The sequence below is a fragment of the Nematolebias whitei genome, chromosome 16 (assembly GCF_014905685.2).
Source record: "Nematolebias whitei isolate Nwh7 chromosome 16, NemWhi1, whole genome shotgun sequence".
Lineage (NCBI taxonomy): Eukaryota > Metazoa > Chordata > Actinopteri > Cyprinodontiformes > Rivulidae > Nematolebias > Nematolebias whitei.
The window spans coordinates 37,512,158-37,526,139 of NC_056513.1; the positions used below are offsets into that span (position 1 = coordinate 37,512,158).

Here is a 13,982-nt window from a genome sequence, read left to right on the forward strand (position 1 = left end):
TACACTGTGGGTTAATATTGTTTAATATTACAATGATTAAATTAATTTCAACAAATCCAAATTTTCCTCACTCCTCATGGCGTCTTCACTATCTTCTAAACCAGGTGTGCGCTGCGCATCAAAGACGGAGAGAATCTGTTTGAGCAAATATTTTGTTAGCAGTAGAACATGAATTGTACTTGAAATATAATGATCTATGATGATTTACTGCAGTGCAATATTTTGTTTGGTGCCTGCATTCAATGACTAGCATGAACTTGAATGGTTTCGTTATGTAGCGGAGTGTCCATTATTTGTTTTATAGAATAGTCTGTGTCAGCATTTTTGTTTGTTGAAAATTTATACACAATCAAAAATTAAAAGAGAATTTAAAGAACAAAATGTTGCAAAGTCTCAAAATGCCAAAAAGATCCAACGTAATGTAAATGACTTGGAGAAAGTAACACAGTGGCCTCACAGTGAGAGGTCACAGGGTTTCCTCCAGGCCTGTTTTAGTGTAGTTTACATGTTTACTACATGCTTGCTACATATTTAAATGCGCACGAGTGGTTTGCTCCCAGCAGCTCCCTGCTGCAGAAAAGCGGGCGAAGATAAATGGATGGAATGCGAACATAAAATAGTGCCACGGAAACGCTAGACCAGAGCCCTAAATTTCTTTATATCTCTTTCTTTATATATCTAGGGCTCTGCGCTAGACGAAAGGCGCGCCTTGATACACATGTTATCCGCCTCCTGTGACCTCATTTCCGTTCTTCACAGACTCTTCCAGCCGGCCGGCATTTTCTTTTCGCAGACCCGGTACGGTTCTCAGCTTGTACACGGATCTCCTGAGGATTTTTGACCCGTTTCACTTATTTCACAGGTTCACAATAATCTGCACAATGCCTGGTTTTTCAGACAGAGACCGTGGCAGAGATAGGGGGTAAGTTCATTATCAACTTGGCGATTTTAACCTTTTCATTTTGTGCAGCTTGACGTTGCTGGCAAGGCAGTCACCATTTTGAGCGAAAATACATTTAAAATGTTTTTTTTATTGCTGTCAATAATTAGCATCTGTGTTATAAAATACCGAAAGGTTATTAAAACGTATTTACAAGGCCGTCGTGTCCGCGTTGATGTATTTAAATCGTTTTATTGTATCCTGGACATTAAAAGTAAAATGGCAGCGGCTGAGCAGCTGACTTCGCACTCGCCTTTTTGTTTTTGTGACGCAGTCCTTTTGCAGAAACAGTTTTCAGACGAAAAACTGTCTTAGAGGTTGATTCTAGTTTTTAGTGTGTTCTATTGGATGCAGCTTTCTAAATGTAAATTCTCGTAGATTAAAATAGACAGACGAGCCTGTTTTAAGTGGGTCAGGACGGCTCTGGGCCTGAGATCACGTCACCCGATAATAAATGTATAAATGACCTCATTAGGATCTTTAGCGTTAAACTAAACAGTCTGGATATTTTCTGATAGCTGTTAGTAAACCCGCTGACACTATTTATATATTAGGGGTGCGAATCTCGTCTGGCGATTCGATTCAGAAACTATTTTTCTATTGAAATGGTCCTAAATTTTGTTTCAGTTATGTAACTGACGAGATGAAAAGATTAAACAACAATGTAACCAAATAGAACATTTATTTAAAACAATAATTTTATGTTCTTTACTGTGTCAAATCTTTTTGCATCATTTTATATTTATACCAAAAATAGGAACAAATACAGTAGTACATAAAATTCTGTAACTTAATTTACCAGTGTTAGGTTAGCTTAGTTGCTTGGATTTAAAAAAAAAAAAAAATTAAAAATAAAATAAAAATCTAGGAACAAATAATTCATCCATCCATCATCTTTACCCACTTCTTCCTTTACGGGTCACTGGTGTCACTGGTGTCCATGTCCAGCCATCACAGTGCAAGAGGCAGGGGACACTTAGGTCTCCAGTCCATGACAGACAAATAATTCAAAATGTATAAATACAAAAGTAAACAGACCATAGTGCATTAACTTTTAACTCAAAATAAAATACAGACTTCACTTTTTTTTTTTTTTTTTTTTTAACCATATTGCTCTAACCGTTGTTATATTTTCAGAACTTATCCTAATATGAAATATACAGACTTGATTCATATTGTATCCTTTAGAACTGGCTCCAGGAGACGTGTCTTATCTGTCCTCTCTTCAACCTGTTGAAAAGACAAATTACATTAAGTTTGTTGTACAACATGTCTATATAAGTTTTAGTATAATGTGAAAAAAATCAGTTACGGTACCTTTTGAGCTGAAGCTGCATCAGAGCTTCTCCCATTCGTTGTTTCATGGTGAAGTTGCTGCTTATCGTAAAAATAAATAAAATCTACGTGAAGGAATAACTTGCGTCCACCGTATTAAAAATAAACGTAAACCCCTCACCTTCAACTGAGCTGTCTGCTCGTAAATCCTTTGTGATACAGCAGGAGATGGAGAGAGAACTCTTCACAGCCTTTTGGAGTAGCCTGGAAGTTTGTTGCTCAGTTCGCTGGTCGGCTGCTTCACTTTCATCTTCCGCACATTTTGTCATATTTCCAAAATCCTGTACCACAATTTTATTTTACACTTCTTGCAAACAACTCTGTCTTCCCCTGGAACATTGTAGGATCTGAAATGATTTTTAAAGAAAGATGTGGGTTGAATCGTGCTGTCCCCATGCTCTATGCTAACAGGCTCCATTCAGATAAAGGGAGCTGGCTAACTAGCTTGCTGTACGGTGGCCTACACGGCCCAAATCTACGGCAGCCGAGCAGACACATAATGCGATATGCAGTACGCTCGGGAGTAGGAGCGAAAAAAAATATTTAAACACATTTTAAATTCGATTTATGGGCCTTTAGAATCAATTCAGAATCGCCAGGACTAAGAGAGTACAGAGATTACAGTGTTTCCCCTACCATTATACAAGCGGGGCGCCCCGTCTACCGAACCCCACCCACCTGTCTGCACTGACGTAACGCTAAACTAGCGGCTCGCAATGCAGATGCACTAGGTAAAAAGCTAAAGGCAGCCTCTTCCTTCACGCTGAACGCATCCCCGCCACTCGAAAACTCTCGATACAAACGGCGCACAGCTCAGATGTGCGTCTCGCTCCCCCGCACCGACAACCAACCCACCCCCCCGGCCAAAAAAGCTGTTGGTTCAGACAGCACGCGGCTGAGATATGTCTCTGTATCTCTCCTCTCACACACCCTGCTCTAAAACTGTCAGTACAAAAAGCACACGGCTGCCTCTGTGTCCCCCAAAACTGTTGGTTTAAGCTGCGCAGCTTAGGACGAGTCTCCGTTCCAGCCCCCATCCCCGGACAAAAATCACGGATGAGATGAGTGCCCCGCCATGGCAAGTCATCTAGGGGAAACGCTGGATTATATAGATAGATGTATATATATGGAGCGGTGGCGCAGAGGTTAGAGAAGGTGGGCCTATGATCGGAAGATGGTTACTTCCGGTAAGATGGCACCCGTGTACATGGCTTGCAATCCACCTCTGCTGATGGTGTTCGGATTATTTGCATTTTGTTCGTTTTTTATCTGGGACATAGACTCGCTGCTGGTGTATGACCAACAACAGCTTCTGGATCGTCGATTTTCTGCCGCCGATGTCATTTATTTGGACCAATATGAGCGTACCTCTGGACCCCCCTTCCCCCGCTGCTGGCAAACGTGCCTGTTTATCTCGGCTGGGCTCCTCACCTGCCTGCTCGGAGATATCGCTACAGACGCCGGGGAAAACGTGCTGGGCGGCTGGTAAATCTTAAAGCCCTGCGTGCTGCATCTTCCTCTCCAGCTGGTGGTCATGGTTTCCATCACCAGCTTTCCAAGTGCCTGGACCAGGCAAACAACGGGAGTTGTCGGCCCGTGCACTGCACGGGCCAACCCAGAGGGGCTGTTATTGAAAACCTGTGGCCATTGGCGCGCGCTAACTCCACCGCTGCTGGGTCCACTTTTGACAGTATCCGGATGTGTCTCCGGGTGAGTCCAGCGCCTTGACGGAATTATTGCCACTGAACTGTCTGTATTTTAATGCACCACAGCCATCAGGCCGGCGCAGTGGTGGATTATTAACAATATTCAAATCAACTTTTTACTGTAAACAACTGCCCATCCCAGTTTCCCGTGCCAGCTTTGAGCTGAGCGTCTTTGAACTCGTCCATTCGCTTTCGACTTTATGTGCACTCGTCTACCGCCCACCTCGATCTAAGGATTTCATAAGAGTTTTCTGATTTCTTGGCTGAAATCACACCAAAATATAATCATGTTTTCATTATTGGGGACTTTAATTTGCACGTGTGATGTCCTGAGAAGCCCTTGGTTAAGGACTTTTTTAGATTTATTGGACTCTTAATCTAACTCAGCATGTAAACGGTCCCACCCAAGAGCGCAGACATACACTGGACCTTGTTTTAACTCGTGATGTGACTGTTAGTAATCTTGAAATTGGTGATGTTTTTTCAGACCACATGCCAGTCCAGTTTGAGTTCACCCTCCCCCATCTAACTCCTAAGCCGTGTGTTCCTGCACATAGTAGCTGGGCCATTAACCACTTCACTGCCGCACGTTTCACAGATGTTTATAACTCTGAAATGATCATTCAGCCCCCGGTGTTTCTCACTACCACTGAGGAGCTGACATCCCAGTTCAACTCCATCTAGTTTTAACAGGAGCGACATGATCCAGGGTCTTTAAGCAGACAATCAAAACTCAGCAGAACCTTGGCTGAGTGACGTCACCATGGCTGTTAGGCAGCAATGTAGGAGGGTGGAGCGCAAATGGAGGGAAGACAGGCTACAGGTCTCTTTTCAAATACTTAAATAGAGTTGGCGCCGTTCACAGAAAGCAGTGAAAGCTGTTAAATCCAAATACTTTTTGATATCGTAACTTCAAACTCTCACAACCCACGTGTCCTCTTCTCCACCCTAAACTCTGTTCTCCACCTCACTGAACCATCACCGCTGGAAGCCTCGACTGAGCTGTGCGAGAACTTCTTACATTTCTTTTTGGAAAAATTTGCGACCACCCGGGCTCTCATTTCCCCTCCAACTCATGACCCATCCATCCCACCTCAATCTGTAGCTCTATTTGACCATTTTGAACCCATCACTCTTATCTTCTCTAGAGCAGGTTATGAGTAGCTTGAAACCTTCTGGCTCCCCCTTTGATGTGGTCCCCCCTCGACTACTAAAGGAGGTTTTTCCTACTCTAGGTCCGTCCGTTCTTGCTATAGTAAACAGTAGTTTATCCACTGGCGTGGTGCCAAAAACCTTCAAACATGCTGCTGTCCAGCCTCTCCTGAAAAAGCCAAACCTTGACCCCTCAGTTATATCCAACTTCCAGCCTGTCTCCAAACTCCCATTTGTCTCTAAAATAATGGAGAAAACAGATGAGTCTCAGTTGAAGTGCTTCTTGGAGGATCACACCATCTTAGAGCTTTTCCAATCTGGCTTTAAACCTCTCCACAGCACTGAAACTGCCCTGCTGAAGGTTTTTAATGACATCTTCATATCCACAGATAACTGTGATTCTATGCTGCTTGTCCTGTTGGACCTCACAGCCACCTTTGACACTATCGACCATGAGATCCTCATTGCTAGGTTGGAGCAGTGGGTGGGCATCACAGGGTCAGCCCTCAGTTGGTTCAGATCTTACCTCGCTGACAGATCCTTTTGTGTCTCCATCAAGGATTTTAGTTCTGCAGTGACAGAGCTTAAATTGGGGGGGGGGGAGGATTCCGCGGGGGTCCATCCTGGGTCCCCTCCTATTCTCTTTATACCTGCTGCCGCTTGGTGCTATTTTCTGTAAACACAACATGCCCTTTCACTTCTACGCCGATGACTGTCAAATTTACTTCCCCCTAAGACACAATGGCACATGCTCTATTCAACCTCTGCTCGACTGCCTGGCTGACATCAGGGACTGGATGGCTTTAAACTTCTTAAGTTTGGTGGACGGATCGAACGGCATCTGCAGCCAGTTTCTTAGAATCCACTGTGGGATGGACCTTTACAAGAGATCTGTTCTGTTTACAGCCATCAGTGTCTATAACATATATCTTAATGAAATGAGGATAACAAGTTACAACAACAACAAATAATTTACCTTTGGGATTAATAAAGTATTTTTGAATTTGAATTGAATTTTGACTGTATGTATTACATAATATTAAGTACAATACAAAAGAAACCTATTACTTTCTACCAAAGGCTATTGCATGTTTAAGTGGCCTTTTCTCTTGTAGTTTTCTCTAAAACGGTCTCAGTTTGAGTTTGGAGACAGAGTTGGTCTCTGAGACCTTAAGACCTGATCATTGAACTGAACTAAGACCACTAAGGATCAATGTATTTCACTAAACGGCTCCAGGGTACGCACAATGCAGCCTGAGTTCATTTGTGACAGGAATTTCTTATCTGCTTCAAGAACTGTGTGTTATAATATGTATGACATGCCCAACATGAACATACAGTGTTTGTATGAACCACTATTAAATTGAAAAAAAATACTGGAGTTGTTTTAGGACATTAAACCTATAGAAGACGGCATTATTAGCGTGGCAACACTGTCTGAGTAGACCAATTTCTAAAGAGGTTCAAAGCTTTCCAAAAGCAAACCAAAGATTTCATATTGGTTTCAACATTTTGCATTTTATGGTTATTCTGGCAAAATACTACAAAAGTCCCTGCAGGATGTGCCTTGGGCTGCACTAGAAGTGTTTGCTATTAACAAGAGTTTTATCTAATTAAAAAAAAAAAACACCGTAACGGGGAAAATTGCGACAGTGTACAGGTCTATGAAATAATAGTTGCATGAACCGCTGTATAATTTTGGCAGTTGGGGTTGTTTTGAGAAAACGGCAATTGAATTTGGTCTTATCCACATTAAACTAGCCATTAGTTCTGGGTTTTAGTCCTACTGAGACATTCAACAAGCTATCTACAACTAGGGGTGCACAGATTGCAGTTTTCTGGCCGATCACCGATTTCTAAAAAGTCTGACCTGCCGATTCCAATTTTGTTTTATAAGCGACACTGTCGGATGTTGTAAGATCACAATGCACCTTCAATTTTCCAATATTATTTTGTTGAAAAACATATCCTTGAACAATATCCTAGAAATACAAACAAGTTTTAAAAGGTAGTGTTCTGAAATATAAATGAAGTTCCGACAATTGTTGGTAAAACAAACGAATAAAATTGGTTTCTCATGCAAGTATCGGCCGATTTCCCAAAATTAAGGAAATAAGGAATAAGGAAACCCCATCTACAACAGGTAGGATACTATTTATAACTTTTACAGAGAAATAAATTTTTTGTCAAATTTTAATATTTTATTTATTATTGATCATGTTTATTGGGAACTATTCATGTTAGTCTGACTGGTAACTCTAAATTGTCCATAGGTGTGAGTGAGAGAGTGAATGGTTGTTTGTCTCGATGTGTCCCTGTGATGGACTAGAGACTAGGGGTGCACCGATTGCAGTTTTCTGGCCGATCACCAATTTTTAAAGTCTGATCTGCCAATTCCGATTTTGGCCGATTATGATTTTGTTTTGTAAGCGACACTGTCAGGTATTATAAGGTCACAATGTACCTTCAATTTTCCAATCTTTTTTTATTGAAAAACATACCCTTGAACAATATTCTAGAAACGATACAAACTTGTTTTAACTGGCCATGAGGTAGTGCTCTGAAACATAAATGAAGTTCATAAATTTTTTGGTAAAACTAAAATAAAAATCTGCAAAATCGGTTTCTCGTGCAAGTATCAGCCGATTTCCCAAAATTAAGGAAATGGAGGCCAATCCGGCCGATTTATCGGTGCACCCTTTCTGGAGACCTGTCCAGGGTGTCCCCCGCCTCTTACACAGTGACTGCTGAATGGGCACCAGTGACCCCCAAGACCCGAAAAGGAAGAAGCGGTTAAAAATGATGGGATGGATGTTCCAGCTCTTTAGTAAATGTCTTGTCTATGTCTTTGTGCTTTTCTACATTAGGTATGGCGGTGGCCCTTCTCGTTTTGGTGGAGGCAACAGAGGAGGACCCCCTCAAGGAAAGTTTGGCAACCCTGGTGAAAGGCTGCGAAAGAGGCACTGGAACCTTGATGAGCTTCCAAAGTTTCAAAAGAACTTCTACCAGGAACACTCAGATGTCTCACACAGACCACTCGTAAGACCTGTGTATACAGTGGCTATGTCTTAGCAAAGTTTCTTTTTTGTCACAGTAATCTTTGCTTTGCAGCTGAATTTATTTTGATACTCAGATAAAGAACAAGACAATATGCAGCATCAGGTGGGTTTCTGTGTGGTTTAACAGGTTTTTTTTTTTTTTTCATTTGTTCTAAATCCAGCAAGAAGTTGATCAGTATCGCAGAAGCAAAGAGGTTACAGTCAAAGGCAGAGATTGCCCCAAACCAATAGTAAAATTCCACGAAGCTGCATTTCCAAGTAAGTTTAAATTCATGCTTCCATCCCCGAATAACAAGCAGTTTGTCATGTTGTCAAGGTTTGTTTTACGTCTTACAAGTAAACTTTAATGCCTTGTTTTCTTAGGCTACGTTATGGACGTCATTGTCAAACAGAACTGGACAGAACCAACTCCAATCCAGTCTCAGGGGTGGCCTCTTGCTCTGAGTGGGAAAGACCTGGTCGGCATCGCTCAGACTGGGTCTGGGAAAACCCTGGCAGTGAGTGCTCTCTGGTTACACTTTACCCTTTCAAGGCCTTTACCCTTTCAAGGCCTTTTCTATAAAACAATCCACTTGGGCTTCTTTGCTTTGCTACAATTTTCTGAAATTAAAATGTGCAAATTAGCACAAAATATTCTGAGCAGGAAAATACTAGCATTCCTAGCTGTTGTAAGAAATGTAAACTGCTGGCGTTTTAAAAGTTAACTAGATAATTTCTGGAAACACCAATACAGTGTTGTTTATTATTCGTAAAGTCACAAATCAAACTCTGATTTTCTTGTTTTAGTACCTTCTGCCTGCAGTCGTTCATATCCAACATCAGCCTTTCTTGGAGCATGGAGACGGGCCCATTGTAAGTGATTTTAAACGCGCTCGCGTAGAGGTAACCTTGTTTTGTTACAGGAAGAAACATGGAAACTATGTTCCAATAAACATTGCATTAATTTTAATTTCAAGCAAGGATTTTTTTTTTTACAACAACATTTTAAGTTAGACTATATGTTGATTAAACATAAATTTTAACCCCTTTTTTTAGTGTTTGGTGCTGGCACCAACACGTGAGCTGGCTCAGCAGGTTCAACAAGTGGCTGCTGAATATGGCCGGGCCTCACGTCTCAAGAGCACTTGCATCTACGGTGGCGCACCCAAAGGACCACAGCTCAGGGACCTTGAGAGGGGTATGCCTAGTTTGCTACCATTATGTATATACGTTTACAAGTTTTCATTAGTCATGTTTTGTTTGTTTGCTTCTGTTTAGGGGTTGAGATTTGCATTGCTACACCAGGTCGTCTAATTGATTTTCTAGAGTGTGGGAAAACAAATTTGCGTCGTTGCACCTATCTGGTGCTGGACGAAGCTGACCGCATGCTGGACATGGGCTTTGAACCTCAGATCCGCAAGATAGTGGAGCAGATACGGGTGCGTTTTGTGACTTGCTTTCACTTGGCTGAGATTTGATATTGTATAAATAACTGTCTGGTGGCTCTTGATAAATTAATTTGCTCAAATAAAAAATATGATTTGAAAAGTACGTAAATATGCTAAAAAGAGATGGGTTCATACTCATTCAAGCAAACCAGCCAAACTACAATTAAACTTTTTGTGACGTAAATAAAGTTGACAGTCTCATTTCTGTCTTTACCAGCCGGACCGTCAGACTCTGATGTGGAGCGCAACTTGGCCTAAGGAAGTTCGACAGCTGGCTGAGGACTTCCTGAAGGACTACGTCCAGATCAATATTGGTGCCTTGCAGCTAAGCGCCAATCACAACATCCTACAGATAGTTGATGTTTGCAATGACCTAGAGAAGGAAGACAAGTGAGTTAATGACTTCAACAGTTTTAGCCATAAACGTTAATAATTAATGAGTACGTAGTTCAAGAGCTCGTGTTTTCGATCAAAATCTATGACAACATGCAACATGACAACTTTTGGCCTGTATGAAATATGGGAAGGCATATTGTCTGACTACTGACCATTTTTTACTTTTTTTTTTTTAAAGACTGGTTCGTCTACTGGAGGAGATAATGAGTGAAAAGGAGAACAAGACCATTATTTTTGTGGAGACCAAAAGACGTTGTGATGAGATTACAAGGAGGATGAGAAGAGATGGGTAAGGATTTCATCTTTATTTTATTAAAGTTTTAACTGGAAGGGTTACACATATTTCCACATCTTAAGTAATGACGACCAGTTTTTATGTTGCCTAGATTAATCACTTCACACCGTCTGCCCAACATGAACAAGTTTCTGTATGTTTCTGTCCACCATAGGTGGCCTGCAATGGGAATCCATGGAGACAAGAGCCAGCAAGAGAGGGACTGGGTCCTTAACGGTAATTCAGTTGTGGTGATTTAAAGATGTATTTAGATCAGGATGGTTTGCGTGTCAATTACAACTGTGCACTGCTTTACAGAGTTCAGATTTGGCAAAGCTCCGATTCTCATTGCTACAGATGTGGCCTCCCGTGGCCTAGGTTAGTATGTCATTCAGTAATGCCTCTTAATTATCAGTGTTATTATTTTAAAGAAAGTGTTTTGCTTTCTTTAACTCTTCTATGCATTTTCTGAGTTTTTCCTCACCTTAAGGTGGAGTCTTTGTGGCAGGCGCTAGGCATGACAGTCCCAGGCCTCGAGAGGGAGAAGGAGGACATATTGGAAAGGCTCAACTGGCTTGCCACCCAGTGGGCCTAGAGAGGTGAAAGCTCTTGTGTGCCAGTGATCTTCAAAAGGCTTGTGTGGCTAAGCCTTTCTCTATGTTGTTGAAATACACATACACCTGTTCTCCGTCCATGGATTTCACCTGATAAATGCCCATCCAGCTGTTTTCCAACTCAAACCAAAAGAGATGCTTGATTATGTGACTAGCTTTGCATGCTGTTGTTTTAGATGTTACAGTAATGCAAGTCACCTGTTTGAGATTTGGAACAAATGTCATCTTTCAGAACTTGTTTCACATAGCATGGATGTCAAAACTTGCAGCTGATATTTTATTTATTTATTTTGTCTAAGTGCTGGATTTTTGGAAATGGAGAGAGCAGTTTTATAACGTTTTGTTTCTGAAAATTGATGAGACCTGGCACATGTGTTCAAGGGGTAGTGGGAACGTCTAGTGAGAGGAGAATGAGAAAGTTCAAACCAAAGTTCCTCCCTCGCCTGTGTTTTATAGTCATGTCGAGACCTGCCAACGAGAGACATTTTCTCAAGTGAACACTGGCTTCTTGGAAGATCTTGCCTTGATGAAACTGATGTAGGCGCTTAGTGGGGGAGGGAGTGTGTTGAGCAATGGTGCTTGTTTGGGAGTTCCTCAAGGCTCAATCTATGGACCTTTTTCGTTTTTTTTCGAATGGGTCCCATTATTATCCCAAAATTAGCACTTGGTCTATTTTGTCTTGGCAAGACATGCAGTGCGGCCTTTAATAATACGCTTCTTTTGAGAGTGTACTGGGAAAACCCTGGACCTGGAAAAATGTACCGCTCAATGGTCCTATATTGGCACGAGGAGGCCCCAGTGCATATCGTGGCCCAACTGCGTAGAAGCTCCTGGATGTCACTTGACAATTTGTGGGGGATTTCGCTGCGTTGGGAAAGGACTAGTGAATGCATACTCCTTTTATGGTAAGACTTAAATCCATCTTTTTCTCCCTTGATAACAAAAGGGAGAACGATATCTTTGGATTTTTTTTAGAATATGGTAAGCAATTGGAGTGTGCATCGTTTCTCTCTTCCCACAGTAGTATTCCCATGGAGTAGATGTGCACACTCTTAAAACATTTCCATCCACAGCCTAATGACCACTTTCCTTCCCCCAGGGTTCACAGTTGCTAATGTTTCTCTTTGATCTGGTTGTTGTGGTGTGCAAAAATTTGTGTGGCCTCCATGTTTTGTTTTGCCACACTGCAACACTTTCACAGATGTGGAGGATGTGAAATTTGTCATCAATTATGACTACCCTAACTCCTCTGAGGATTATATTCATCGCATTGGACGCACAGCCCGAAGTCAAAAAACGGGCACAGCCTACACCTTCTTCACCCCCAGCAACATGAAACAAGCGGGCGACCTGATCTCTGTGCTCCGCGAGGCCAATCAGGCCATCAACCCCAAGCTGATCCAGATGGCAGAGGACAGAGGAGGTGAGATGTGTACAAAAACATGTATTTAATTTGTTTTAATTTATTTATAACTAATGGGGGAAAAAGACAAATTGATCAACAAAAATTGTGGTTGTGTTACTGGGATTTTTTTCTCCTGAGAAGGTATATTCTGGCCCTTTTGAAATAATGCATTGTGGAAAAATTAAGAATAAAATGTTTTCAAAGAATATTAAAGCAGCTTGAGGAAACGCCATTAACATTTATATCTGACAGTTCTGCATTACATGATTTATAAAGAATTCTGAGGTTCTCTGCAAGTGCCAATAGCTAGTTGTAGCACTTTAGTGCAGCCTGAGATATATCTGAGGAATTTCATATTTCTGCCCAAATTACCTTGAAGTGTAAAAATGATAAGTATAAAGGTTTAAAAGTAGCATTTGCATGACCAATTTTTATTTTTTGAACATTAGAGTTGCTTTGATCGCAAAGTCCTCATTGAAAGTTGGATTCATCGGTGCGTAATGGCAACCTGTTTGAGTGGATCCACTTCTAATAGTATTTTATCATTAAAAAAAATAATAATAAATTGTCAAAATTTCAAATTGTATTTTAACACTGCTGTCAGTAGCCTATTGCAGTACATGGGCATTTTTTCAGTAATATGAAATACCTGCTGACTAGTTGTTTAAAGACTGCAGTAGTCCACTTTAGTCTTGGCTTCGTTAGGACTAGCCATTTTTTCATAAGTCCTGTCAGAGTTTAACTATTTCACCTAACTGGGGTTGATGAGCTTTCTGCAAGAGATTTTCTACATTTTCACGCGAGACCCTACTTCAAAATGGCCAGAAAAAAACTTCAAATTTAAAACACTCTGATATCCCAGAGCAGGTGTCCCAGGAATGCACGTCTAACTGCCTCACAATGATGTTTGAACTCCTACAGTGTGGTTGCCTCCGATGCACCTGTCTAAACACAGTCTCCTTCTGTCTCTTTCCTGTCTTCCTCTGATGCAGGTCGTGGTAGGGGGGGAAGAGGTGGCTACAAGGATGATCGTCGCGATAGGTATTCTGGGGGTGGGAGAAGTAATTTTGGTGGTAGCGGCTACAGGGACAGTGATAGAGGTTTTGGCGGTGGGCCTAAGACTACCTTTGGTGGCAGCAAGGCCCAAAACAGCAACATTTATGGTGGCAACAGTAACTCTAATGGTAGCTATGGCAACAACAATTATAACAACAGCAACGGACAGGGTAATTTTAGTGGTCCACCAAACCAGGGTGGCTTTGGGAACCAAGGTTTCCAAGCTCCACCTCAGTTTGGCGGCGTGCAGAGGGCTGCTCAGAATGGCGTGAGTCATCCGCCATTCCCATTCAACTCTCAGCCCCCATTACCACAGAACCAACAGCCACCACCCCCACCACCGATGGTGCCCTACCCCATGCCCCCACCGTTCCCACAGTAGATATAATTGCACAATCTTGAAATCTTACGGTATAGTTCTTGTGTTTTTTCCTTTTGTACTTTTTAACTTTGTTTTGCTTACAGCAGGGTTGGCATTATTCAGTAAACCCCGAGCATTAACCGGAGTCGTAGATGCGTCTCCCGCAGTGAAAACATGGTTGCTGCACTTTTCTTTGACCGTTGTTTTGTTACATTCCCCAGTAATTTATTTTTACTTCGTAATCCTGTGTTTTCAGT

General features: G+C 41.7%; 1 protein-coding gene across 1 annotated transcript; it reads left to right on the forward strand.

Moving 5' to 3' along the window:
• Positions 1-754: 754 nt before the first annotated feature.
• LOC119422601 (probable ATP-dependent RNA helicase DDX5) lies at positions 755-13,982 on the forward strand. Its single transcript, XM_037689986.1, has 13 exons — positions 755-922; positions 8,001-8,172; positions 8,354-8,450; positions 8,556-8,689; positions 8,979-9,044; positions 9,228-9,369; positions 9,450-9,610; positions 9,837-10,009; positions 10,194-10,304; positions 10,465-10,526; positions 10,608-10,667; positions 12,105-12,326; positions 13,301-13,982. The coding sequence occupies exons 1-13, from the start codon at positions 882-884 to the stop codon at positions 13,744-13,746; spliced, it is 1,887 nt and encodes a 628-aa protein (XP_037545914.1). The 5' UTR covers positions 755-881; the 3' UTR covers positions 13,747-13,982.